This window comes from Varanus komodoensis, unplaced genomic scaffold, assembly GCF_004798865.1.
Source record: "Varanus komodoensis strain SLA01 unplaced genomic scaffold, ASM479886v1 scaffold19, whole genome shotgun sequence".
NCBI classification, from domain to species: domain Eukaryota; kingdom Metazoa; phylum Chordata; class Lepidosauria; order Squamata; family Varanidae; genus Varanus; species Varanus komodoensis.
Genome location: NW_025335550.1, coordinates 23,079,041 through 23,105,594, shown reverse-complemented (window position 1 = coordinate 23,105,594; position 26,554 = coordinate 23,079,041). Strand labels below are relative to the sequence as shown.

Genomic DNA, 26,554 nt, shown 5'->3' with positions numbered 1-26,554 from the left:
TCTCAAACACAAGAGGTTATATTGGATTGAGAAGAACAATAACAAGGTAGTAGATTTTCTTGGCTCTTCCCTGGGGAGACTTTAAAAAACTCAATGATGAAGACGTGATGCTTAAAAGCTCTATTCCTTGTGACTGTTTATGTTACTTAGCCAAACAAATCTGAGAACTCAGAGAAGATCCAGAGAAAGTTTGCCCAGGAGTTGAGAGAAATGGGCAGGTTTGAATAGGCAAGTTTGAATAGGCTGATGGAGGTGGTTGTGTCTGAAAAATGAAACGCGGCTGTTTATACAGGCTAGATGTTTTTGAGGAAACATAGGGACTGGACAAAGATAAAAGACGTGTATGTTTAGTAGACAGCCTGAGCAGTGACAAGTTGTTGTTCAAAAGAGAAATGCAAAATCAAATAGAAAGATGGTAAGCCGTTCAGGCCAAATCTATCACTAAGTAGCCCCGGGGTGGTGAAAGTAGGACAAGCTGTGAACACAGGACTTGCATCTTTCCTGCCGATACAGGGCACCACTGTTGAAAATCCACCATTTTTTTCTTTTGCACATTAGTTTCCCTGTGTTGAACAGGAATCTGTTTGTATCTCTAGAATGCAGAGTAAGATTAGAAAGCAACAGGAATGTTTGCTGCCTGGATGTTGGACTGGGACTAGGACTTTCTTTTGTAGATGCAAGGCCAGAACTTGTTCTTGCTGGCAGTGTGCATTAATGCCTTAGCAGAGGATTTCAAGGCCACTGAGGTATGTTGCTCCCCAAGATTGTTTGGCATGGTGATCCTGTGGAGAGTGTGAGGTAGTGGATTTGGCTGGAATGTGTAGAAGAGGGGCAGATCTGTGGGGTGTGTTTAAAAATCTAGATGATTAAAGTACCTCTTGGTTGTTGGAGTGCTTAGCATGTTTGGAGTTTGAGCTTCTGGGATAATGAGCTTGAGGGTTAGCACTTGAGAGTTTGGAATTGCTGAAACTCTATTATTTAAAGAACTTATAACCAGCACAAATGCTGGGAACATATCTGAGCACTCAGATTTTTTTCCTAAAAATTCAAACACATAGCAATGCTGCCAGAACAAGGGAAAAAGACTGAACCACTAATAATATGGAACATTATGCTTCCTGTGCCTCATATAATCATCAATACTTTGTTCAACTCACCCCAAGTCAGTGTGGCAAGAGTCAGTAACTCAGGGATTGAACCTGAAGGGACCACATATTCTGGGCTATAGGGATCTGTCTGAGCTTCACCGTCCCGGTAATCTGTTTGTGTACCCACAGTTCGTGAAATGAGATAGGCTGGTTTGTCCCTTAGTAGAGCTTGATGAGTGAATGGATCTGGCCTAAAAGGCAAATAAGAACCAGACACTATTTTAGAATGTCTTCACACATTTAAACATAAATTATAGATACCTCATCTTATTTTCTATTTTGTTTATTGCATTTTTATCATACTATATTGCCAAGAAGCTCAAGTGGTCATATCTTCTCCTTATCTTCATCATAATCCTCCTTATCTTCACAACAGTCCTGAGGTAGGACCAGTCTGAATGGGTGCTGGGATAGTCTGGGAACAAGGATTTAAAACCAAACCTCCATGGTCATAGTCCCACATTCTGGACAGCTCTCCCAATGCCCATTGCTCACACAACTGAGATTTAGTGCTTCTGGGAGCAGGTCAAAATAAGCATAAACACTCATCTTGGGTACAAAGCAGGTCAGCACAGATAATGAAGCTCTACCAACCTACACCATTGCAGAAAGGAGTATTTCTGTGTGTTTCAGGACTTGTGTCCTGACATGTCAAATCTTCACTGTGCAAACAGTGAGCAGTGCTTGTTCAATGGTGAGGGTGGGCACTCACAGAACAGAAGTGGTAGTAGGTAGCATTGGATACTGACCACTAGCCTAGACCTAATTTTATTCTGTATGCAAAGTTTAAGGTCATAATATACTATGAACTACTTTAAACATCACAGGAAGGAAATAGCCAGGTTAAAATCAGTGCAGCATAGGGCCACAAGGATGGTGGGCGGACTGCAGGGAAAGCCATATGAGGCAAGACTGTGGGAAATTGGTTTTTTCAGCCTGGAGAAGAGGAGGCTCCGAGGTGATCGCTTGGTGGCATATAGGTACGTCTGGGGGAAAGCAGCTGCTTTCAATATTGCTTCAGCATTTAAAAAAACAGTTTCCTGAGAAACAGTGCAATAGCTTTCTCCCTCTATGAAGATAAACCATTGTACCAATGTAACACTACTCACTTTGACACTGCATAAACAATATTCAGTGGAATCGGCTTGTGAAATGGGATGAAAGGCCTGAAAAGACAGAGGAATGTGTTTAGCGTAACCAGTGGAGCAGGAAGCAGAATATGACACTGGAAAACTTGTTCTATTTGCACTTGATGGACTTTTGATACCATCCAGATGTGAAAGGCAAAAGTGGACCAAGTTGGGGAAAGGGGGGTTCAACTTCTACAAAAGTGTTCAAAGTATCTGCACAAATGGGGAATTGAGAGCTCAATATTTCTAGAGGTGTTTGAACAAATCATGATTTGTTAAGTCATTAGATTTGTGCACATCTAATGAGTTATATTTGCATTGCTTTTTCCCTCCATTTTTGAGCTGCCATGGGTTGATGTTTGACCACATTTGATTCTCTTTTTCAGCTGTTTCTTGGTGGCCTTTGGAGTGGATTTTTCCTGCTCAGCTGGTGAAACCCCAGCAACTGCTGAAGGAGGGCGAGCACTCAGAGCTACCCACAAAGCAGAAGGACCTGGCTTGATTGAATCTGCCACCTGCAAGACCTGATCTACATGTCATGATGCAGATGACCCACTTGGTTCTTCCTTGCCTGCTTAATCATAGCTTGGTAATGTAGGCAAGAATCTACCCTGTGGTTTTCTCCCAGCAGAAGAGAGAGAGTGAGTGCCCATCACTTGAGGGCATCTCAGTGCCACAGCACACACACTTTCGGAACACAGTTGTGAATGCCATCAGTGAGTAGAATAAAGTGGGGAAGGGGAGGGGGTAGGAAAGACAATGGAAAGCTGTAATGGTAAGAATAGGTTATGAGGTAAGATGGATAGGCTTAGAAAAAATTATAAGATGGGATAGATGAAGTTTAGAAATGCTGAAAAGTGAAAGAAAGTTGAGTTTTGTGAAGCAAGGTTGAAGAAAAAGTAAGTTTTTAGATAGTGAGAAGAGCTAGAGAGGAATGAATCCAAGGCATGCAAGACGGTGGTCAGAAATGAACAGGAGAAAATGGCCTTTACATCGCACTAGGGGAAGGGGGACTGGGCCCCCACCAAACATCTAGCTAGGGAATCTCTTTCTATCTGACAAAGGACCCCACGCAGGTGCATAGCCCTTATGGATGATGCACAGAGACCACAAAGAAGAACTAGGAGTGGTATCTTTTTTTGTGCCTTGAGAATATGACAGACAAATCCAGTGCTTCCCATGTACTTTGTGAAAACAATTGTCTATTTGGTCATGCAAACAGGCCACTTGTCAATCAAATTTGATTAGCTCTTTTTAATTCCCACCTTTCAAAATACTTCCAGCGATTCCTTCCACTAACTTCAGGATCTTCATACTCAATTCTAGGTATCTGAAGTGAAGGCTGAGATCTGTAATGAAAAGGTAATAAAATGTATCATAACATGTCAAAAAAAAAGACCATTCAGAATTTATACTAAGTTTCCTCTTAAAAAGGGTTAGCAAAATTCCAATTAGTTACCCTGATGTGAGATTTTTGATATCTTGCCAGCTAGGGTGTGCTGATGCTTGCCACATTTAAGAGATTCTCTTCAAGGAGTTCTACCTACATCAACTGGTCAGATCCGCAGATCATAATTCTCTATAAATTTGCACATGTCAGTTTAACTCTTGCATCAGTGATGCCCAGGTAGCTCTCTTGGCTCCATTAAAAATTTGGTAATGCTTGAATGTTCCTTCTTTTGGGCAGGTCAGATCAAGGAAGATAAGGAGTGGCAGAAGACCTGATTCTTCTGCTGGAATACAATAAACTGGCTATTTATTGGACACTTGTCTAGTGATCTGCAGGTGGTGTTGTTCTGATTTCCCCTGGATGGTACTGATTATCTAGATCCCTTCCAGTCAGATTTCTGGTGCAGTTTTGAGAGAGAAACTGCCTGGACAGTGTAATGGATGACTTACACTGAGAGATGGACAGCAGCAGTGTGAATCTGTTGATTCTCCTGTACTTCTCAGCACAGTTTGATACCATTGACCATAGCATCCTTCAGAGTTGCCTTATAGTGATGAGAAGCATCTTTTAAGTGGCTCAGCTTGTTTCTAGAATGATAGACCCAGAAGGTGGTACAAGGGAATACTCTCCAGGCCTTACAGTTTCACACAAAGTTCCATCTTTTCCCAATATTTTTCAACAGGTACATGAAATTCCTGAGGAAAATGGCCCGCAGGTTTGGGTATGCTGATAAAAACCTCATCCCCCTTTATCTCCTTCTCTCTTCAGATCCTAAGAAGGCACTAGAAACTTTAGGCCATTGTTTATCATCTCTGACAGAAACTTAAGCAATGTAAGACAGAAACACTCGTCTAAAAGATCAAGTGCGTAGGCTTGACCTGGCACTGTTTTTAGAGGATCAAGAATTCATTTTAAAATTTGCACTGCATTGGCCACTTTCCAGTTCTCTGGTACAGTGGCTAATTTTGGAGACAGGTTTCATATTTTTGTTAGAAGATCAGCAATTCTGCATTTGAGTCCTTAAAAAACTCTCAGATGGGTGTCTTCTGGATAAAGGGATTTGTTTTCAATTTGTTGATAAGGTTAATATTTTGGTGATAACTTCATTTATTATCACCAGAGTTTGTTGCAATTCTTCAGACACTTTCTAAAAATATCACTTCAAGTAATGGTATCTGCCCCAAACCTTTTTCAGTAAACACAGATGAAAAGAATTCATTAAGCTTCTCTGTAATCTCCTTATCCTCATTTAGTACTCCTTTATCATACTTGGCTAGGGATAACCTGGCTATGCTGATACACAGTCCAGTAATCTCCTAATGGCATTACTGCATATGGGGCTGTCCTTGAAGACAGGGTAGGTTTGATTTAAATCATGATTTAAATGACTAGCCAATAAGGCTAGATTTAAATCATGGTTCTCTATGCATGCCTGCCTTACCTGTAGGTAGAGGAACTTCATTAAAATATTCCTAAACTGGGTCTCTTTTATGGCCTGCTGCCATTATAGGCTTTCTCCTCCAGGGTAAGAATATGATAAACCTCAGGCTATACTCAAAAAGAACCAAAGACTTGAGGATTATTCTGCTCAGGGTTTCACTTTCACTTTTACTGCTTGCCCCTCCCTCTTCACACTTAGTTTCTTGTGCAAATCTATTCTACTGAGATGCTTCTGTTCCTTGAATTTTTGGAAACTTAGCACTTAAGGGTTAAGGGGTTGATTCTGTGGGCATAGATTTGCAAAGGAACAACAGAATTAAGGCCTTTTTCTCAACTCTGTATGTTTATTTCATAACATTTGTGCTGTGAAAAAGAGGCATGGGGTCTCCGCAGGAACAAATTCACAGTTTTAATCATTGTAAACCCAAGTATCTAATATCTTCCAGACAGAAAAATTGTCCAATAATCTTATAGGAACCCCTGGAAGAGCATGCCATTGTAAATGGATTAAGCAAATTCATTTACCAAAAAGTTAAACATTACATGAATATATAGCTTTGTGTTACATAAATAAAACTAATCCTTATTACATTATGAATAACCTTTGGACTATAACAAATCCTAAATAGAAAACTATCTTTAGATAGACTTTTCCTCAAACAGCATTTTATTTTAAAAAATTCAATTTACATAAAAAGTCCAATTTTTTAAAAAAATCATTGATTTGTATCCACCCTGCTTAAAGATAACGTGAAAACTTCAAATGTTGCAGAGAGTAGCTGCCAAACTTTTAACTGTTATTGCCAGATGAAAGCATATTACTCTAATTCATTGGCTGCCTATTTCCTTCTGAAACCAGTTCAGAGTGCTGATGCTTACATTTTGAAACACGGGTAAATGGCTAGCAGGAACAAAACATCAACAAAATTTTGAAAAATGCCTGACATACCCTATGACAATGGAACAACAGAAAGCTTTTACCAGACTTCTTCCTGAACAAAAAGAATCAATGATGAAACTTCAGCTATTTCATGGTATTCCAGTTCAAAATAGACTGTGCATCTGCAAATCATCACATGTGGAAGATTCAACTTCTTACGTACTATATTGCCAGTTATATACTGGCATTAGAAAATGTTATTTAGAATTCTTCCTAAAGAAAATGAAGTACTGGGAATAGAAAGAAAAGTTGGGCTTCGAGGGAGAATGGACGTGTCACAAAAAATGTTGCCTTGTTTGCAGTAAAGGCAGCCAGGTGCAGGGAGAAGCTGGTGGAATAGATTGTAGAAAATCCTTAAGAATGTTCAGAGAGCATGACTGCAGCCTGATAGCCTTACCATTGCCACTGGGACTGGCTTACTTTCTCTATCTGCACCTTAGTAATACTAACCTGTTTTAAGCAACTTATATATTAATTTTAATAAATTCTATGTATTATGACAGGCTTTTTTAAACGGATTGTATATGCTTGTTTTAATTCTGCCAGAGTCTAAGGACTTGTGCAATACATAATAAATGAAAAAACACAAAATGGCTTGGGACTCAAATACATGAACAATTGTTTCCCTCATACCAAGCTACCCATGTCTTCATATCTTCTCTGGGTCTTTTTATCAGAGGAGGTTTGTTGTGTAAGAACTAGGCAGAGGACTTTCTTTGTGGAGATGTCCTTCATTCAAGCTAAATCAGCACAGATAATACTATCATTTACTCAAGTGCAATATTGTTTTGAGCTTAGGCTTCTCTGCCTCTGATCTCTTTTCCTGCAGTTGTTTTATCATTTTATTAGATTATAGTTGTGTCCTCTTTAATTTTTATTACTGGCCTGGTATTTCAGAAAGAAAGGTAGTCCAGGAATACTTTAAATTAACATTAAGTTAGAAATAACATTATGGAACTTATCAGTGCCCATTAGATTCTGATGTGGTAATTTTAAGCCCTAGGTTAAGCCTGCCTGTTTAGAAAGAACTTTAAGCTAAACTGATGCCAGTTCTGTTGTTGGTTTCCAGGTTTTAAGTTTGTCTGACCATCTGGACTCTTACTTACTGCTTTACAGAACTGCAGTGTTTTGCTTGTGTTGCACTGGATTTGGAGTGATTATTTTAACTTTTAATTGTTAGGGTTGTCTGTCAGAATACTTTTTATAATAAGTAAATATTACTTCTTAACAAGGAATGGTTGATCTGGGAAAGTTTAAGCTTTGTGCTCATGTCCAGGAGATCAGTGGTTTCATCTTTTTTTTTTAAAGAAATTTTATTAAAATTTTAAACTAATACTAAAAACATCAATCATCACATACATCGGATTTACAGGGTCAGCCCCCTGCTACATATTTTTTAACATTCTATAATCATATTCAAATCAGCTTATAACAATTTTAAAACATCTCTAAATCTACACCAAGTCCCGTTTCTCCAGCCAATCATAAAAAAAATCCCAAGTTTGATAGAAGTCAGTGTCTTCTTTCTCCTTCAGTGATAAAGTCAATCTACCCATTTCTGCACAGTCCAGAATCTTTCTTAGAATCAGTTCATCAGTGGGTAGTTCCTCACTTTTCCAGTATTGAGCAAATGCAATCCTCGCCACTGTGATTAAATGTAACATCAAATACATTTCCTGTCTGTTAATATCTTCCGGTATGATGCCTAACAAGAAAACTTCAGGTTTAAAAGCAAAGGGTTTTTGTAGTATTTCCTCCAGCCAGTGGTTTCATCTTTATCACCACCGAAGTGGATAAACCATGACAAACAAGGAAAGCATGTCTGCAATGTATTTCAACTGGAATTAGTATGTCAACAGCAGGAGCTGAGGGCCAATATATTCATCCAATGACACCTGTAGTAGCCTAAGCAATGAAATAACTCTGCCAATGTACTTCTTTTGGAAGTGCCTACATTAAAATTCTGAGAATAGAGGCATCTCATTATGTCTGCCAGAAAAATGCTAGTGAATACTTGATGAAACATCTCTTCCCATCACAATCTACCCAGATAGTACACAAAGCATTTGAGGCATTCCTCCAAATGCCACCATCAAGAGAGGTTTGGCCAGTGGCAACTTTAATGTTCATTTGTTACCAGGCTAAAAGTGCCCTCTTTGACAAGGCATTTAATAGCAATAAATAGCTCTAAAAAATGCTAAAGCTGTTTTTAGTATGCCAAGCTGCCTGAACCTGTTTTTAAGCTGTTTTGAGTTGCTACTATCTGACTTTAAAACTCCAGTGAAACTGAATGATGCTTTTAATATTATTTATATTTTATATAAGATTTTATCAATTGTTGTACACTACCCATAGAACTTTGGGTAGTATTATTATTATTTATGAGTACTATTGGGTAGTAGAAAAATAACATCAATATTATTATTAATAATATTATTAGAGAAGTGAATATGTTTGAACTGGCCATGAGGTCCATGGGACCACATTAATTCAGGACAGAAAAAAATGAATGTACATCTGTGTCCTTAGGCAATGAAGAAGAGGATTTAACATGCAATCTTTTTACAGTATTCAAAGCGGTTAATGGGTCACACTATACTGTCTTGACTAATTTTCTAGAGCAGTTGACTTTTTATTTATTTATGCATTTGAATTTTTTCCTATGCTGCCCCATTACTAAAAGTCTCCGGATGGCTTACAAAGAACAAAGAAACCATAACAACCACGACACAACACACACAACATGACATCAGAGTAATCATAAACAATGCAGTGGTTTTAAAAAGCATACAAAAGAGAAAGATGCTTACATGGCAAGCCTCTGAAAAGCCTCAAGACGCCGCTCTGCCTTTCCTCTCCACCTTCGGTCAATGAATGGAGGAACTGGATTTTTTTCTTCCAATTGCACAGAATATGGTGAATAGTGAATCAGGTTACTAAACATGGCTTTAAATTCTGGCATTTTCCTCTTTTTTATGGAAAAAAGACAGGAAAGGACAATATTGTATATGAATATATGAAAAATACCATGCTAGCCAGACCAAATATTTGTATAAACATACAACATTAGGTTAACAAACAAAACTTCTGAATCATCCAGAGTTTGCAGTTCATACACGTGGAGAAGATTCTAAGCCCTGGAGGGTTTTTGTTTTTTGTTTTCCTTCTATTTGATGGAAAGATGTTAACTGTTCCAGAGTGAGGGGCTGGATGATATCCCAAAGCCCTGTCCTGTTCACATAAATCCTTGCTTGTGACCTCATCAGATCCCCTTTTTCTGAGTATGGAGAAGCATGGACCATTACCACTGAAACAGTTACAAGGCTAATCTATTAAGAAAGCATTTTCCATGCATTCCAAGATATAAGCAATTGTTTCTGAAAACAGAATTCTTTCTTTGATAATACATAGTATGAACGATGTATGAATTAAATTTACTGTTGTAACCATAGATCATAACATAAAAAGTACATAAAATACAATAAAATAGTAATAGAAACCATGAATTAGTGAGATTATAAAATGGGGTAATAAAAGTTGTAAATAATAAATTACAACAAAGTAAAACCAGTGCTACAACTAAGAACTTAAACATTTCTTTCTAAGTTTAAATGAGAGCAAGGCAAAGATGGCAACTTGATTGCTAACAGTTGGAAACACAACTGCAAGGAGGTAAATTAGTTTTTCAAGATCTGAGCCCTTAAGTGCTTCTACATTTAGTAATTTCTTCCTGATCTCATTGTAAATGGGGCAGTGGAGGATGTAATGAATAATGTCCTCCACTTGACCAACACCACAAGGGCAGAGGCATTGCTCAACAGGGAGCTTACAGTATCTCCCTTCAAGATAAGCAGAGGCCATTGTCTGCAGATGCAAAGATGTTAAAGCTTTCCTCAATGGAGCACTGGTTATATTAGCCAGATATTGGGAAAAGCCTCTATGTTTTTTATACTGATGGTACCAAGATGAAAATTTGGAAGATTGAGCTACAGAGGCATCTTTCTTGGCATCCTTTGCAAAAAGCCAGTCTCTGATGTTTTCTCGGTCCCAGGATCTGAATTCATCTAAGGATGGCAGGGAGTACATTTGTAAGATGGAATGGAGGAGTTTAATATATAGTAGATTGCTAAACATAATCACTGCTTGGACTTTACTTCAGAGACAGAGAACCACAGGCCCATGGGCTAAATGCAGCCTACTTAGAGTCCATTCTGGCCCCCTCAGATTCCTCAAATGATCACCTGGCCCTACTCCCTTTCACCCATCCACAAATCATTTGGTGGTTTCTTGGTTTTTGCACAGCTTCTCCCAATTCCAAAAAAAGTTGAATCCTATCAAGTGACTCTGAGTTTATCTAGTCCACCTGCCTGCTCTGTGCTGGCTCTGCACTGCAGGGTGCTGCTACAGCCTCCCTAACAGATGGCCATCCAGCCTCTGCTTAGATACTTCCAGTGAAGGAGAATCCACCACTGCAAAGGCAATCTGCTGCTGAATAACTCTCATTGTTTGGACATTTCTCCTAATATTTATTCAAAATCTGCTTCCCTGCAATTTTTACCAGTTGCTTCTAGTCTTGCTCTCTCTTCTACATGACAACCTTTCAGCTATTTAAAGACTGCCATCATATTTCCCCTTAATCCTCTCTTCTCTATACTCAGTGTATCCAGCTGTTCCAATAATTCCTCCTACAACCTTCTTTCCAACCCCTTTGCCATCTTGGTTGCTCTTTTCTAGATGAGCTCCAATTATCACTGTCCTTCCTGGAAGATTGTCCAGAAGTGGACCCAGTACTATACTCCAGTTGTGGACTAACTAATGCAGAATAGAGCAAAAATATTACTTCATGTGATCTAAAAGCTATTCTTTTGTTAAGGCAGCCCAAGGTTACATTAGCTTTCTTAAGTTACCATATCATGCTGCTGGATCATAATCAGCTGGTGATCCATTAAAACAGCTGGGTCCTGTTTCATGATACTGACATCAAGCTGACTGGTCAGTAGCTTCCTTTCCTTTTTCTCTAACATGTGGGCCATATTTGACAAGATCTCACCTGTTCTCCAAGTCTTAAAAATTACAGAATGAATTAATAACCACAACCTCCTTCAAGGATAAAAATATCTCTTCTAAAGCAGTAGGAGCTTTAAACTAAAGTAAGTTTTGAAGAATTTTTGTTCCCTCTTTTGCCTTCAGTCCTATCCACACCCAAAATGTAGCCCTGGAGATCTTTTCTGAAACTGGCTTTTTGGCTGAAAGAAATTCTGCATTCCCACTTTATATGTACATTGAAACCTCACAAATGAGCTATGTTACAGTTTTGCACTATAAATTGTATAACAGTAGCACAAAATAAATGTGTCACAGTAGCCATGGACAGACAGTAATTATCTATATTAGTCCTATATATTTATTTTTAATTTATTATATTTAAACCCTGCCTATTTTGCTTTCAAGGAACTCAAGGCAGCTGACATAATTCTCCTCCTCTCTATCTGATCTGTGCAACAATAACCCTGTGAGGTAGGTTGGGCTAGCCCAAACCTCACCCAGTGAGCTCCATGGCTGAATCCTAGCCCTGCACTCTTAACTACTAAACCATACTGGCTCTTACATACCTTGCATGAGAGCTTTAGCTGTGGGGTGGTAGAGAAATGAAACAACAACATTATCTTAATGTAACTATTTTACCAAAAAGGCTGTTATATTTCTATTTCTAGTTCTATTTCTAGCGTGTCTCTCAGTGCAAATTGACAACTTCTGCCATACAGAATTTTCTCATCAGCATTAATTTTAAATGCTTCCCAGATAACCCTTGGATTATGGGATGGTATAGAAATAAATAAATAAGTTGGCAGAAGGATAGGTATTAGTGCCATATATATATTACATAATGCATAAATGATGACCTATCTTTTAAGTCTATTTCTTTAACTCCAAGCCACATCAAGTAGTTTTTTTAAACAAGAGTGCAAAAGAAATGTTCTGTAACAACCATCTCAGACTATATTCATTTACCATTTCATCGTGCATTAGATGCGCCTGGATAGTTGCCTGTGCATGGTCTCTCTCACTTGATAGTGTATATAATGGATCTAAAATAAATGAAATATTTAAAAAATGAATAAATTCAGTATCATAAACAAATGGAAATATGTTCATAAATTTTGGGAGGGATCAATAGACTACAGAACTCTGTTTAAACTTGTGCTAATTTATTGTCTAATTAGTAGATATAAATTAAACCTAGCAAAGAAAATTACAAATCAACAGGACGCTGTTCAGCACTTTAAAGTCCATAAAATGAAGACTGACAACATTCCTGGAGACAATTCCATGCCAGTGTTTGTATCATAATCGTGATTAAGCTGCTAGAAGGCAAATTATTCTTTCGTATTGGACCAATTTCTGCAGTGACAATTGGCAAAACCAAACACAGATCAAAGCATGCATTATCACAGAGTTTGTAAATAAATTCAAATTATGCTTGCAGATGAAACTTTGCCATACCAACCATAGGGATTTAGAGGTTATAGCAAATCAAATCTATTTCAGACTAGTATCTTCCCATGTGACAGGTACAATAAGAAATGCAATGTGGTTTTCCTTCCCGTTTTCACAATTCTTATGGAATAATTGAAAAATGAATCACTGTGAGAGGACTATAACAGTTAGATTGGGTACCTATTTAAATAAATCTTCATTCACTATGCATAAACATGTTTAAACTGCAATTTTGAACACATTTCCTAGACAGTCACAGTGGGGCTTATCTTCTGAGTATATATGGATAGGATTGCACTGATATTCAGTTCTTTGATTAGAATAGTATACTTTTGCATATTAGAAAAACAATAGCTATAAAGGAAAAAATCATAATTTATTTTCCTTTATCTTTTTTAATTATGCAGAAATACATTTTAGGAGGCAGCATTTTGGAAGCAGTATTCCAAAGTCAAGCAAGGGGCAGAGCATGGGAATGGTGATCTGGCCCTGTATGTATAATAGGTTTTGATTAATACTCTCACACTTAGTTGGGTTTCCTGTCAAGGTGAGGCCTAGACAAAGCCAGTGTCCTCCTTTATGTTTTTTGTGCTATGTATGGATGTTAATACAGGATAAAAAGCAACAGGAAGTCCTATTTCATGATCTATATTAAATGTCATGTGCAAACTTGCAAACCTGACCTCCCAGGAGAATGAAACATGCAGGAGCAATGAGGGGATGAAAATTGCCTCAGTACCAATATGCATGCAGCAGTGGGTTGAACTGGAATTAATTGCACAGCTGGCTTGAGATGGACTGAACCAAAAGGGATGTGCAGTGAATAAAATACATATGCATTTATGTATTTTATTACATAAAATAAATAAATGAATACACATGCATATCAGCTGGCTTAGTTCTCATCTAGGATGTAACCTTTTTGTGGACTGAACCACTCTAGAAGGTAGGTGAAGAGTCTGATGATGGTATGTTCCCCCATAGGAGGAAAAGACCCATAACACAGAAACTCAGCATGGCAGGCAGAACCACTGTAGAAGCACTACACTTCTTTTTGACATACTAGCTTTTCTTTGTAGAAGATTATAGAGAGCTTCCTGTTTGTCTTGTTCTCAGCTTTCCAACAGTATCGCCACTGTTACAAGAGAGCTACCACCACATTCTTGTACCAGTGAGGAAAGCACTCACTTCACACATGGGTGAACAACATGTAGCCAGGGCATGCCTGCTGTTTTACAGCTCCTATCATGTCCTGCACCACTGCTGGATTTACTGCCATGGCTGCAAAAATTACATTTAACAAGAAAAAAGGCCATGTGAGGAGTGTTTCCAAGCAAAAATACATTTCCTGAAGTCTTCTGGAAGTATGTTGCTGCATAGAAACAAGGTATGAGCTCCTCATGTATCTAATAAAACAGTCCACACTTGAAACATACAGCCCAGCTGTAGGTGTACTACTCAGGGGCACAACAAAAATTTGAAATGGCTGGGGTGACATCAGTCACCCCTTAGCTTCCAGTCTGATTTAGAATTTCCATCTTATATACCAGCACATAAGGTGGTAAAGGGGTAACATGTCTGCATGCAAGCAAATGCAGCAATATGCAGCTGATTTCAACATGTATCAAATTAAAGGTTGTAAGCCATTCAGTGCAAAGTCCTCTCTTTCAGCAGTTTGTAACGGCACTAAATGAACAAATGACAGCATGGACAGTATTAACAGAATAATTTCACCCGTGATAGCTGTAATCTTGCTTTGTAATTATTTTATAGTTTGTCTATATAGGTACAGCATGTGTTGTATCCTGAAAAACAGCAATTATTTCAGTGATGCTCTGCCTGTGATGCTGTAACTTATCAATACAAGTTCAGTAAATGATGGTTTTCAAAGTCTAGAAACTTATTGCAAGCTACCATCAATCACAGTCCCCATTTGAACTATGGCGATATAGAGTGGTTGTTAATTCCCACTTCAGTCTTCAATATTGGGACAATAACTTTGCCCTGAATAATAGAATTATCTTGAATTATCTTGCCAGTATCAGGGAAAATGTGAGGAAGGAGGAGGCCAGGGGACCCGAAGAAAGGAAGCCGTGGGAAGCTGAGATGCATGTATTCCAATGCTAGGAGCATGGGTAATAGGCAGGAGAGCTTGAGGCTCTCCTGGGAATAGAGGGTATGACCTGGCAGAGAAAAAACTTGGAGGGATGAAAGGCAAGATTGGAATGTAAACACAGAGGGATATGACCTGTTTAGAAAGGACAGGAAGGAAAGAGGGGACATAGCATTATATGTCAGGGAAGGGATAGGATGCAACAAGATAGATTGTGGTGCAGATGGGGATCTGGTATAGGTGGTCTGGGTGAAACTAAAGGGTTTCAACAGGGAGAGGGACCTGACAGTGGGGGTATGTTATTGCCCTCCAAGTCAACTTGAGACTCTGGACGATGCCTTGACAGACCAGATTCACAGGGTATCTCAGAGGAAGGACATGGTAATTGTGGGAGATTTCTATCTCCTAGTTATTAATTGGGAGAATGACTTGGCGACAACAGCCAGGTCACCTCATTTCCTAGATGCTCTAGAGGGAAGGTTTTTCACGCAGAGGGTCTGGGAGGCGACGAGGGGAGGAAATATCCTTGACTTGGTCTTGACCAACAGGGAGGAGCTGATAGATGGGGTGCAGATTATGGGAGTTTTGGATGCAAGTATCACTCCATCATTTGCTTTGAGATCAGGGGAATGGGATGAGTGGCAGGTCAAGTATTAGGAGCTGGGATTTCATGAAGACCAACTTTGGCCAACTGAAGGCCAGACTGAGGAAAGTCTCCTGGGATAGGTTACTGGAAGGCAAGGGAGTTCAAGAGGAGTTGATGGCACTAAAATGGAGGTCTTGGAGGTGCAAGCCTTGACAATACTGCTAGTTAGCCACATGGGGAAGCGAAGAAGAGCACCACAGTGGATGAGAAGTGGTAAGAGGCATTAGGTGTAAAAGGAACCTCCATATGAAATGGGCGCTGGGGAAGGTAGACGAACAGGTATACTGGGAGGAGGAGACCCATTGCAGAAGGATTCTTCACAAGGCTAAGGCTGGTTATGAGCTGAGACTTGCCAAGAATATCAGGAGCAACAAAAAGCGCTTCTATCAACATGTAAATAGCAAGAGGAAGGGGAGACAGGCAGTGGAAAGGAGGAAGGGGATCCAGTGACTGATGTGAGGGAACAGGCACAGATGCTAAATAACTATTTTGTCTCTGTGTTCTCCCCCAAACAGGGTGGAGGAGATCTGCATGGGAGAGTCGATGAGGCTGGGGACTTAGGGACACAGATTAGAGTCACCCCCCATAGACGTTGAGAAGCTCATCAGGGCACTGGATGTTACATAGGCGCTGGGCCCTGACGGGTTTCACCCACGAGTACTTCGAGAGTTGGCAGGGGTTCTCTCACACCCACTGGCCTCCATTTTTGAGACCTCCTGGAGAACGGGTGAAGTTCCAGAGGACTGGAGGGTGGCGACAGTGGTCCCAATTTTCAAAAAGGGTAGTAGAAGGGACATGGGGAATTACAGACCAGTTAGCCTTAGGCCCATTGTAGAACAAACAATGGAAAAGTTCATAATAGCGAGAGATCTAGTGATGCTAGATAAGGAAGGGGGGCTGGCAGCCACACAACATGGCTTCCACAAAAACAGGTCCTGCCAGACAAATCTTGTGGAATTCGATGAGAAGGTTTCAAGGTGACTAGATGGATGTGGTTTACCTGGATTTCAGCAAGGCCTTTGACAAAGTGCCCCATGATATCCTGGTTGAGAAATTGAGGAGTTCTGAGATAGACCAATGCACTATCCAATAGATTAGGGCATGGTTGACGGACCAAAAGGAGAGGGTAACCATCAGTGGGGAATCATCAGGATGGCAGCCAGTGACAAGCCAGGTCCCCAAGGGCTCTGTCCTGGGGCTGATCCTGTTCAATCTTTTCATCAATGACATAGAAGAAGGGGTGAACAGTCTGCTGATCAAATTCACAGACGACACTAAAACAGGGGCAGTGGCCACAACTGAGGAGCAGGTACTCCAGATCCAAAAGAATCTGGACAGACTATGAAAGTGGGCAGGAGAGAACAGGATGGCATTCAATGTGGATAAGTGCAAGGTCTTGTCCTTGGGGCATAGGAATGGGTGTCATAAGTACAAGTTAGGGGACAAGTGGCTGAAGAGCAGCACTTGTGAAAGGGATCTCGAGGTACTGGTTGACTGCAGGCTAAACATGAGTCAGCAGTGTGACACGGTGGTCAAGAGGGCGAACGCCAACCTTGGATGTATAGCCAGAAGCATGGCTTCTAGATTCAGAGGTATTACTATCACTCTATATGACTCTGGTGCACCCACAACTGGAGTATTGTGTTCAGTTCTGGGCCCCTCATTACAGAAAGGATATAGCCAGGTTAGAGTCAGTGCAGCAAAGGGCCACAGGGATGGTGGCTGTTTTGCAGGGTAAGCCATATGAGGAGAGCCTGAGGGAACTGGTTTTGAGAAGAGGATATTCAGAGGGGACCATAAAATACCTAGCAACATATAGGTATGTGAGGGGGTGTCACATGGAGGTGGGTTGTGACCTTTTTTCTCAGGGGGATGAGAGCAGGATGAGTTCCAATGGAGCAAAGCCCAGGAAACCAAGGTTCAGTTTGAATGCCAGGAAGTGCTTCCTGACTGTTAGGACCCCTAGGGTATGGAATGGGCTTCCACAGGAGGTGGTTGAAGCCCCATCGATGAGGGTGTTCAAGGATTGGCTGGATATGCACATGGTAGGCATGTCATGAGTGGAGCTGGCTGGAGCCAGGGGTCAGACTAGATGGCCCTGGAGGCCTTCTGACTCACTCTGTAGGAAAGAAAGAAAGAAAGAAAGAAAGAAAGGAAGGAAGGAAGGAAGGAAGGAAGGAAGGAAGGAAGGAAAAGAAAAGAAAAGAAAAGAAAAGAAAAGAAAAGAAAAGAAAAGAAGAAAAGAATTTCTGCCTCTCTGCCATGTTACCCCCTACCACCTACAATATAGGGAATGTAATGGTTGTGTAATTCATCAAGTTTTATCCCCAACCAGCAATACAAGAATAACTCCACAGAACTTCATTGCAGGTTTGTTGGATGGTATTCTATCTCCATTCCCAATCCATCCAGAGTAATATAAGGATTACTGAACACTCTTTTATTTCTTCTAGTAGATGCAAGAAGCACGTCATAAAGCCACTTTAAAATGTTAACAAAATTAAGTAAACCCCACAATTTTTGACAATGAGAGACTGTGGAGCTGGCCAGCCTCAAATGCCCAACTCTGATGGCACCTTGGTATACACCTGAATTGCGGGCGATGAAGCGGGTTGGGAGACGACTAGAGCGTAGGTGGAGGAAATCACGGGATGAATCTGACCGAACACACTTGAGAGCCCACTATCGGGCCTATGCTGTGGCGGTGAAGACAGCGAAAAAGAAGTTTTTTTCCGCTTCCATTGCCTCCTCACAATGCCGTCCGGCGGAGCTTTTTCGAGTGGTACAAGGCCTGGTTCGCCCGGGTCCTAAGGAAGATCCGATGCCACCCTCAAAGGCCCGCTGTGACGACTTTGCCAGGCATTTCAGGGAGAAAATCGCTCAGATTCGTCACGAGCTGGACTCCACTAATGAATCAGAGGTCTCTGGGGAGACGCCAATGCTGCCGTCTGGTCCAGAATTATTGGATGAATTTCAGTTATTGCGGCCCAATGATGTGGACAAGGTGCTTGGACAAGTACGTCCCACCACTTGCCTATTGGATCCTTGCCCGTCTTGGTTAATAAATAACTCCAAGCACGGGATTGGGACCTGGATCTTGGAAGTGGTTAACGCTTCTCTGAGGGAGGGTCAAGTGCCTGCCCCTTTAAAGGAGGCAGTAATACGACCAGTCCTGAAGAAAGCGTCACTGGATCCAGAGATGGCCACTAACTATAGACCTGTGGCCAACATCCTGTTTCTGGGCAAGGTGTTGGAGCGAGTGGTGGCGGGACAACTCCAAGCACTCTTGGATGAAACTGATTATCTGGATCCTTTTCAGTCCGGCTTCAGACCCGGGTACAGTACTGAATCTGCCTTGGTCGCCCTGTACGATGACCTGTGCAGGGAGAAGGACAGGGGGAGTGCATCCCTGTTGGTTCTTCTGGACCTCTCGGTGGCTTTCGATACCATCGACCATGGTATCCTTCTGGATAGGCTAGCGGGATTGGGGGTTGGAGGCACTGCTTTGCAGTGGTTCTGTTCCTATCTCAACGGTCGATTCCAGAAGGTAGTGCTGGGGGACTATGTCTCTGCGCCATGGCAGCTATGCCATGGAGTACCACAGGGTTCCATTCTATCCCCTCTGCTATTTAACATCTATATGAAACTGCTGGGAGAGGTCATCAGGAGGTGTGGGCTGCGGAATCATCAATACGCTGATGATACCCAGCTCTACCTCTCGTTTTCCACTAATCCAGGTGAGGCAGTGGCTGTGCTGAACCAGTGCTTGGCCGAGGTAATGGAATGGATGAGGGCCAATAAACTGAAACTCAATCCAGACAAGACGGCGGTCCTGTTAGTTGGCGGATCGAGCTTCGGAGAGGGTGGATTTGACCTGGTCCTGAATGGTGCAACGCTCCCTCTTAGGGACAAGGTCCGCAGCTTAGGAGTACTCCTCGACCTGGAGCTTTCTTTGGAAGCTCAGGTGACAGCGGTGGCGAGGAGCGCCTTCCTTCAGCTTTGGCTGATTAATCAGCTGCGCCCCTACCTGGAGTACGACTGCCTGGCGACGGTGACACACGCGCTGGTGACTTCCCGCCTAGACTTCTGTAACGCGCTTTATGTAGGGCTTCCCCTGAAGACGGTCCGAACACTTCAATTGGTGCAAAATAGAGCTGCCTGGTTGCTGACGGGGACGGGGCGTTATGCTCACATGACTCCAGTCCTCCGTCAGCTTCACTGGCTTCCCATTGAAGCCAGGGCCCAATTCAAGGTGTTGATTATGACCTATAAAGCCCTAAACGGCTTGGGTCCTGGCTACCTGAACGAGCGCTTACGTCCGTATATGCCTGACCGCCCCTTGAGATCTGCGGGAGAGTCCCTTCTCCGGGAACCCTCCATGAAAGAAATTAGGAGAGTAAGTACTCGGAGGAGGGCTTTCTCTGCGGTGGCACCCAACCTATGGAATTCACTCCCCAAAGAGGTCCGCCTGGCACCGTCGTTACTGGTTTTTCGGCGCCAGGTAAAGACCTTTTTATTTAAACATCATTTTAATTGTTAAAATATATGATCTGGCCAGGGCAACTTCTTCTTCCCTCTCTTTTCTCCTCCTATATTCTTTATTTACTTATTTTATACTGTTAATTTTAATTTTATATTATTGTATCTCAGTGTATTTTTTGTATTTTTGTATTTAGTGGTAATTTATTATGTTCTATTTTATTTCAATGTATCTTATTGTGTTGTAAGCCGCCCCGAGGCTTCGGCAAGGGGCGGCATAGAAATGAAATCATCATCATCATCATCATCATCTTTCCTCAGACTCACCCACTGTGGCAACTGGGGAGGTGTCCCAGGAGATCACCTTGCCAAGACACCTCTGCTCAGGAGCATCTGCCAGTCGGCTATTAATGCGGGCTAACCGTGAGTTGGCAGGTGCTCCTAAAGCGATGTGTCCAGCACGGGACCGAAAAGGACAACACTCGGGACAGGCATCAACGCGTGCGGTCGGGCTGGTTGTGGCGGCGGCGTGAGGAGCGGGCAATGGGCAAGGTGGACAGCGCACCTTCGGCAGCCCGCCCTCTCCTGGCGGATCTCCAAGTTACTTCCCTTGTGTGTGCCCTTTGTGTTTTGATAGGGACAAGGAGGCACGCTACTGCCCAATCACAATCTAGCTAAAATCGAGGGTTCCTCGATTGTTTCACTCCGTCCCCCGGAAGGGGACACACACACACACACACACACGACATTGGGCATAACCTGGAAGTTGAGTGGCACCTGTTCAGCTTTTTTAAGCGTATGGAAAAAACCCATTCAAGGTAGACAGGAAGTAGCTGGTGCCCATTAGGATCATATAAGTATGGATTCGTTTGTGGACATTCGGTGTCTAACCTTCTGAGTTCGCTTTTAACTTTCTAGGTTTTTCCCACTCCTGTCCGGAAATGAGAACTGTTAGTAATAAACAATGGAGAAATCAAAATGTCTCTAAGATCTTATTCGGAGGGGAGAAATGTCATATCATCTCCCTCCCTCCCTCCCTCCCTCCGTCCTGCCGCCATCTGTTATCAAGCCAGAACCCTCTGCACCCCGCCAGGCAGCCCAGCCCCTCTCGCGGCTCTCCAACAAGTTACCGTAGAGGAAATCGAAGGCCCGGTTGGGGGCCATGGCCCTGCGATACCGGGCCCCGGAGGGAGCCGGCGGCCGCGCCACCGTTACCGAGCGGCTCATCTCGGCGCCGTTTCGGCTTCCACCGCTTCTCGACGCGTCTGAGCTGATGCTGTTCCCATGGCAACAGCGGAGTCCAGGAAGGAATGGGCGGGCCGCCCGACGTCATAGACTAGAAATGGGAAGAGTCGATTAGGCCGGCGGCAGATGGTTTAGCTTCTGAGATACTTGGCGTGGTACGTGCTGCTTTGCTCCGGGTTGAAATTGTTTAAGTGCTTTATTGTAAGCCGCTCAAAGAGCCTCTGAGTGGGTGGCACATAAATACAACTAATGAATAATAAGGGGGCTACAGCCTCATCCCTACCTTCAATCTCAAGGGGGCCACGAGGTAGCCCAGATTCTCAGTTTTCTTTTTTTAAAGCAAGTCTATAGCCCTTGTAGAAACAGAGACACAAAGATGTCACACACAATGCTGTTCTCGCACAGAACGAGCCTCTTGGGTCCACCGCCTTTTTATGTGTTTGGCTTACGAGTGACGTCACAGAAATGCTCAACATTTAGCTATAGAGATGAAGGTAATCACTTGCCTGCAGAAGGGGCTTTACACTTCGTTTTAGACTCTGTCGTTGTGGACGAGTGATTAATAATTGAGACATCCAGATTTTTAGCCTACTTGTAACAGGGAGAGTGGCACATCTACCCAAATAAGGGGCAGCAGACAAGACTTCTTGTTCTTCTAGTTCAGCTTTTATTTTAGGCAACTCCCCTTACTAAAAGCAATGCCTTTGTAACCAGTGTGTGTTTAAGTGTTTAAATTTCAAATAAAATTTGCCATAATACTTCTCATGTGTGTGTGGGTGGGCATGGCTGCATTTTTTAATTTATTTCTACACTGCCCAATCTGTTCCAGAAGCCCAACAACCTCACACGAGTTAGGCTTCAGATGGTCTGATATGCTTTGTACCACTATGTAAAATGCCCCAGATGACCCTAAAGAGCTCCACCGAGCAGCAAACAGAAGCAATTTTAGACTACTGGTGAATGCTCTCTTCCTAGGCAAGGTCCTTGAGTAATTGTTGGCCAACCAACCCCAGACACTTGAATGAAGCTGATTATCTGATTCTATTTTAGCACATATAATTATCACTACATCTTCCCTTCTTTCCTCCAGCTTTTTGGGACATGGGTGAAGGCTGAACTTCAGACTTGGTACTTCCTTGAGCATTTCTGTACCATCTTAAGGGTCCCCAAATCTCCAACAACTTTGAAGTGCAGTCATGTCAATAGAACAGCTCCAAGAATAGTGTGGTACAAAAACTTCAGCAGGAACCACTTTGGTTAAGAATCACCTTAAAAGAAGTATAAAGATTTCTCTGTCAGAAGCAGCTTCTCCTGAGCAGTAAATGACCAGCATCTTCCTTCGTTTTCTGCTGGTTCTTAAGAGTGTCCCACCCCAGTCAACAATGCAGCATTACTGATACCATTACTAGCAGCTGGAACATTTATGATGTGCAGCAGCTCAGTCAAGTCTAAGTTTTTGAAGCCGCCACCAAGGCTGCCACCCAGCAGTGCATTGTGCAAACAAAAGACCAGGAACAAGGTCTAGCTTGAATCTGAACCCACCATCATCATCTTGTCCATGTCAAGCTCTCTCTTGAGGGAATTTGCACTTCTATTTAAAACTTTTCTCTGCTACCTCCACACCATCTTTCCCACTTCTCTCCAGTGGATTCTCTGCACATCAGAGCATGCTGGAGCCACCCTGGTCCCTTACCTGATAGACTGATACTTTTTTTGCAGAGTAGGGGCTTTTTTCCTTTTTATATATGGGGAATGTGTTTATGAGTATGAGTGTATAAATATTACTGTGTGAGAGAGTTATTATGAGAAAAAATCATGTTGATTTGGGTTTGTTAGGGTTTGTTTGGGTTTTTGCTATAGTTCAATTTATTTATGGTTTAATTCAGTTTAATAGACTTTTCATTCTTTTACAGTTTAGTTTCTTCATTGAGTTTATTAAAATGGTCCTCACAAGACAGGAATTTAAGAGCCAAGAGATTTTATCCCTTCCAGTATTTGAGCTGACACAGAGGAAAAGTAGAACAAAACAAACAAAAATCTCATTTTATTCTGCACTAAGAAAGGCAAAGGAAAGTGCAGTATCTAGTACTTGCACCTGTGCTCTGGACTGCTCAGTGGATCATTTCACCTGGAACAATAACCTAATTTGACTACAGAAAGGGAAATTTACTTAGCAATGGAAACTGCCTTGGCTGAAAACTCTGAAATTTTTCAGGTTATAAATCCAGAAGGGCTAACTCCAGCATTAATAAGAAAAAATTCTGGAAGAATGTAATCGTTTGCTAACTACTGTGGCTTAAATTTACAACTTTAAACTGAGAATCCAGTGATTTTGCACTCATAATGTTAGGCCTTGATGTAAGCCAGAAAAGAAGTGCAGCAAGTTAATGGCCTAGCAAGGGAAGGAAAACCTGTCAAAATGGAAAGCTGCAAAAACAGAGTAAAAAATTCTTTAAAAAAACTTTTAAGAATAATTTAAAAACTCTGTCATATAAGTAACTTTTTTCTAAGGTTTTTAACCTATTAGATGACTCCTGAAAGAAATAAGCAAAATTTTCACAGCAGCAAAGTAGGATACCAGAGGTATTGCTATCTGATGAAATGAAATTTCATCCTTCATTGCACATGCTAGGCAACCTGTGAGCGGAGTCGGCCAGAGCTGGAGGTCAGACTAGATGGCCCGGGAGGCTCCTTCTGACTGGCTGTGTTTCTATGTCTCTCCACCTCTAGGTGGGGTTGAGTCTCCCCTGCATGGGCTTGGTGAGTTAAAAGTCTCCACTTTCGCATCATACCACAAGATATAATTCAAGACCCTTGGCAATATGCCCTCACTGCTGAAGCTAATTTAATGATGTCAAAACCAAACTTAGTGCATGCAAGAATTAAGCAAGCCCAATGCATCCCTAAAGTTGGACCTGATTTTAAATTGCCAGAAGTTAGTCTTTTTGAACTTTCCCAAGTCTAAAGGTGTGCTCCTACAGTCAGAATGCAAAACTCACTTCCTACAAGTAATTGCTGAAGTAACCCCTCATATACAAACAAATACTGATTATTTGTTTTATGGTTATCATCATGCACACCCTGTGGTGACCTTTAGGTTATGGCAGGTTGCAAAGAAAATACATCATTAAAAAATGACTTTTAAAAAATCTGTTTGGCGATGAAACATGGCAAAAAATGTTTACAAGAATTTGAACTGTATGAATTTGCAAGTATGTTGATCCTATCTGTAACGATTGTAGAGTTGGGAAAGTCATTAGTCCGGAAGACTCCCAGATCCATGGCTGCTTCAATAAATTAAATTTGAACAGAAAAGACCATATAACCCACCAGAAGGTAAATACCCCATTTCTAGAAGGAGAGTTTTTACTGTCTTCCTGGACCTTGGATAAAATGTTAATGATTCAGGGCAGAGAAAACTTCAAACCATGTGTAGTTGAGCCAATAGGGCAGAAAGGAAAGTGATGTTTTCTCCCATAAAGATGATTGACCCGATGAGAAATTCCTTTTGCCTGAACAAAAGGTACTAAAAAGCTTTAGTGGCCCTCCAGTTCAGGAACAACAGTTAGTCCTAATGAAATTACAGTATCCACATTAAAAAAAGCCCCTCTTAATGGATAGATTCCTCCAGCGTATGGAGTCTCCAGCAACAAACACTTATGTATCTCATGATCTCCTAGAATGTGGGAAATTCATATTTGATGAAGAAGAAAGAATCTTAGACAGGGGACTAGCTCTATTAGAGGAACAGAGAAATAAACGTAATTTTTAGTGATCAAAATACATTAGTAAATTTAGATTTCTATTTAGATTCCACTGAATTGTTCCCTGCCTCAAAACCTATAGATACTTTTAAATCTTCTATAAAAGACCTGGATCTTGTATTGTTGGGTTATTTTCAGAATTATTACATAGTGTTAATTTATCACTCTCAGCTTCTATGCCTGTGATAAGAAATAAGGTCTCTGCTCCACCTAAGGCCCTGTATAGATCAAATGCAGCCCAAATGTGTCTACTTGTTGATGAACACGTGGTAGGCCTGGACTTAATATATTATTCACATCTGATGGCTCTTGATAAACATTGTATGAATGAAGGGAGCCATAGAAGTGAAGGCACTTTTGTTCAAGGGGTTGGAAAAATAACACTTAAACCTGTGGATGATACATCAAATAAAGTAGGGATGGACTGACTACCCCTTTCTCCTTTCCAAATAAACTTTTAGAAATTAAGATCTTGTCCTGGAATGTAACAGGATGGGTCTCCAAACTAGCTGATGAGAATTTTAAAGATTTTTCTGCTCAGTTGCAAATTATTTTTATTCAAGGAACTTGGGTTATCTCATCAGACTTTGCCTCACTCCCTGGGTATGTTATATTCATCACCAGCAATAAAATCAAACAATAGAGGACAACTAGAGGTGGCATAGCAACCATTAAGATTGTAGGTGATTTGTGGGGGTAGTCTTAAATACACTGGCAGAGCATGAAGTTTGTTACTGTTGGAAAAGATGGTGTCTCCTTTGTTCTTACAAATACTGGGTTAAAGAGAAAACTTATGTGTAGCTGTAGGAGAACTGCTCCTAGATAAGAGAGAACATGAAGGAACTAGGCCAAGGATGAGCGTTTGAACTGCATTTTGAAAGGGCTATCCTTAGATGAAAGGAGGGAGGAAAATTCCCAGCCTGGGGAAGGGAGGGATCCTATGAGAAAATTGTCAGAGGATGAGGCTAACTATAAAAGCATTGTTCTGGTTAGGTACTGTATAGTTCTAAGGTGTTCTATCTTACACGTGTAATATGTCAACAGCCATACATGCTGTACTCTTAATAAATATTGCTGTTTTGCTTTTCTTCACTTTATCTGGCTGTTTCTTAAAAACAACCTTATAATTACATTGCATTTTTATCCTGCCCTTTTTTCTCTTGCGAGGAATCCAATACAGCTTACAGAGCTCTATTTTTCTTCACAACCCTGTTAGACTGAGTGAGTGACTGGCTCAAAGTAACCCTGTGAGCTTCATGACCAATTGGAACTAAAAGGACTGCCCAGGACTGCCCTTGAAAAGCGGGGCAAACTTCAACTGCTGCAGCATTTAACCACGTCTAGTTGCTGAGCGGAATCTTGAGTTCATACGCCATCGAATTCTGTCTCTCTTCTTAATTAAACTCGAAACAAAAAGCGTTGTCTCATAAAAATAATGTATTTCCATCGCTAGAGTTGGTAATATAGTCGCACTCTTTTCACACGCTTTATGGCAATCTTTTCCAACCTGGAATCCACCAGATATTTTGGATTTCAGCGCGCAGCTTTCCCGTCCACTGGCCTAAAAGATGTAGAGGGCGCCAGGTTGAGGAAAGCGGCCCATGGCACAATGGCTGTCGCAGGCTTTATACCTCATAAGCGCGGCTGGCGGGGGCGGGGCGAGACCCCGCAGCGAAGTCGTTTTTCCGGAAGGGACCGGGA

At 41.5% G+C, this 26,554-nt stretch overlaps 1 protein-coding gene across 1 annotated transcript; it reads right to left on the bottom strand.

The window, feature by feature from the left end:
- LOC123022370 (cilia- and flagella-associated protein 91-like) lies at positions 1-21,101 on the bottom strand. The gene is made up of 6 exons (XM_044428063.1): positions 20,975-21,101; positions 12,121-12,197; positions 8,919-9,076; positions 3,544-3,627; positions 2,258-2,314; positions 1-1,339 (listed from the first exon to the last, which is right to left on the bottom strand). Exons 1-6 carry the CDS (start codon positions 21,069-21,071, stop codon positions 1,126-1,128), a joined length of 687 nt encoding a protein of 228 aa, XP_044283998.1. The 5' UTR covers positions 21,072-21,101; the 3' UTR covers positions 1-1,125.
- Between the last annotated feature and the right edge of the window lie 5,453 nt (positions 21,102-26,554).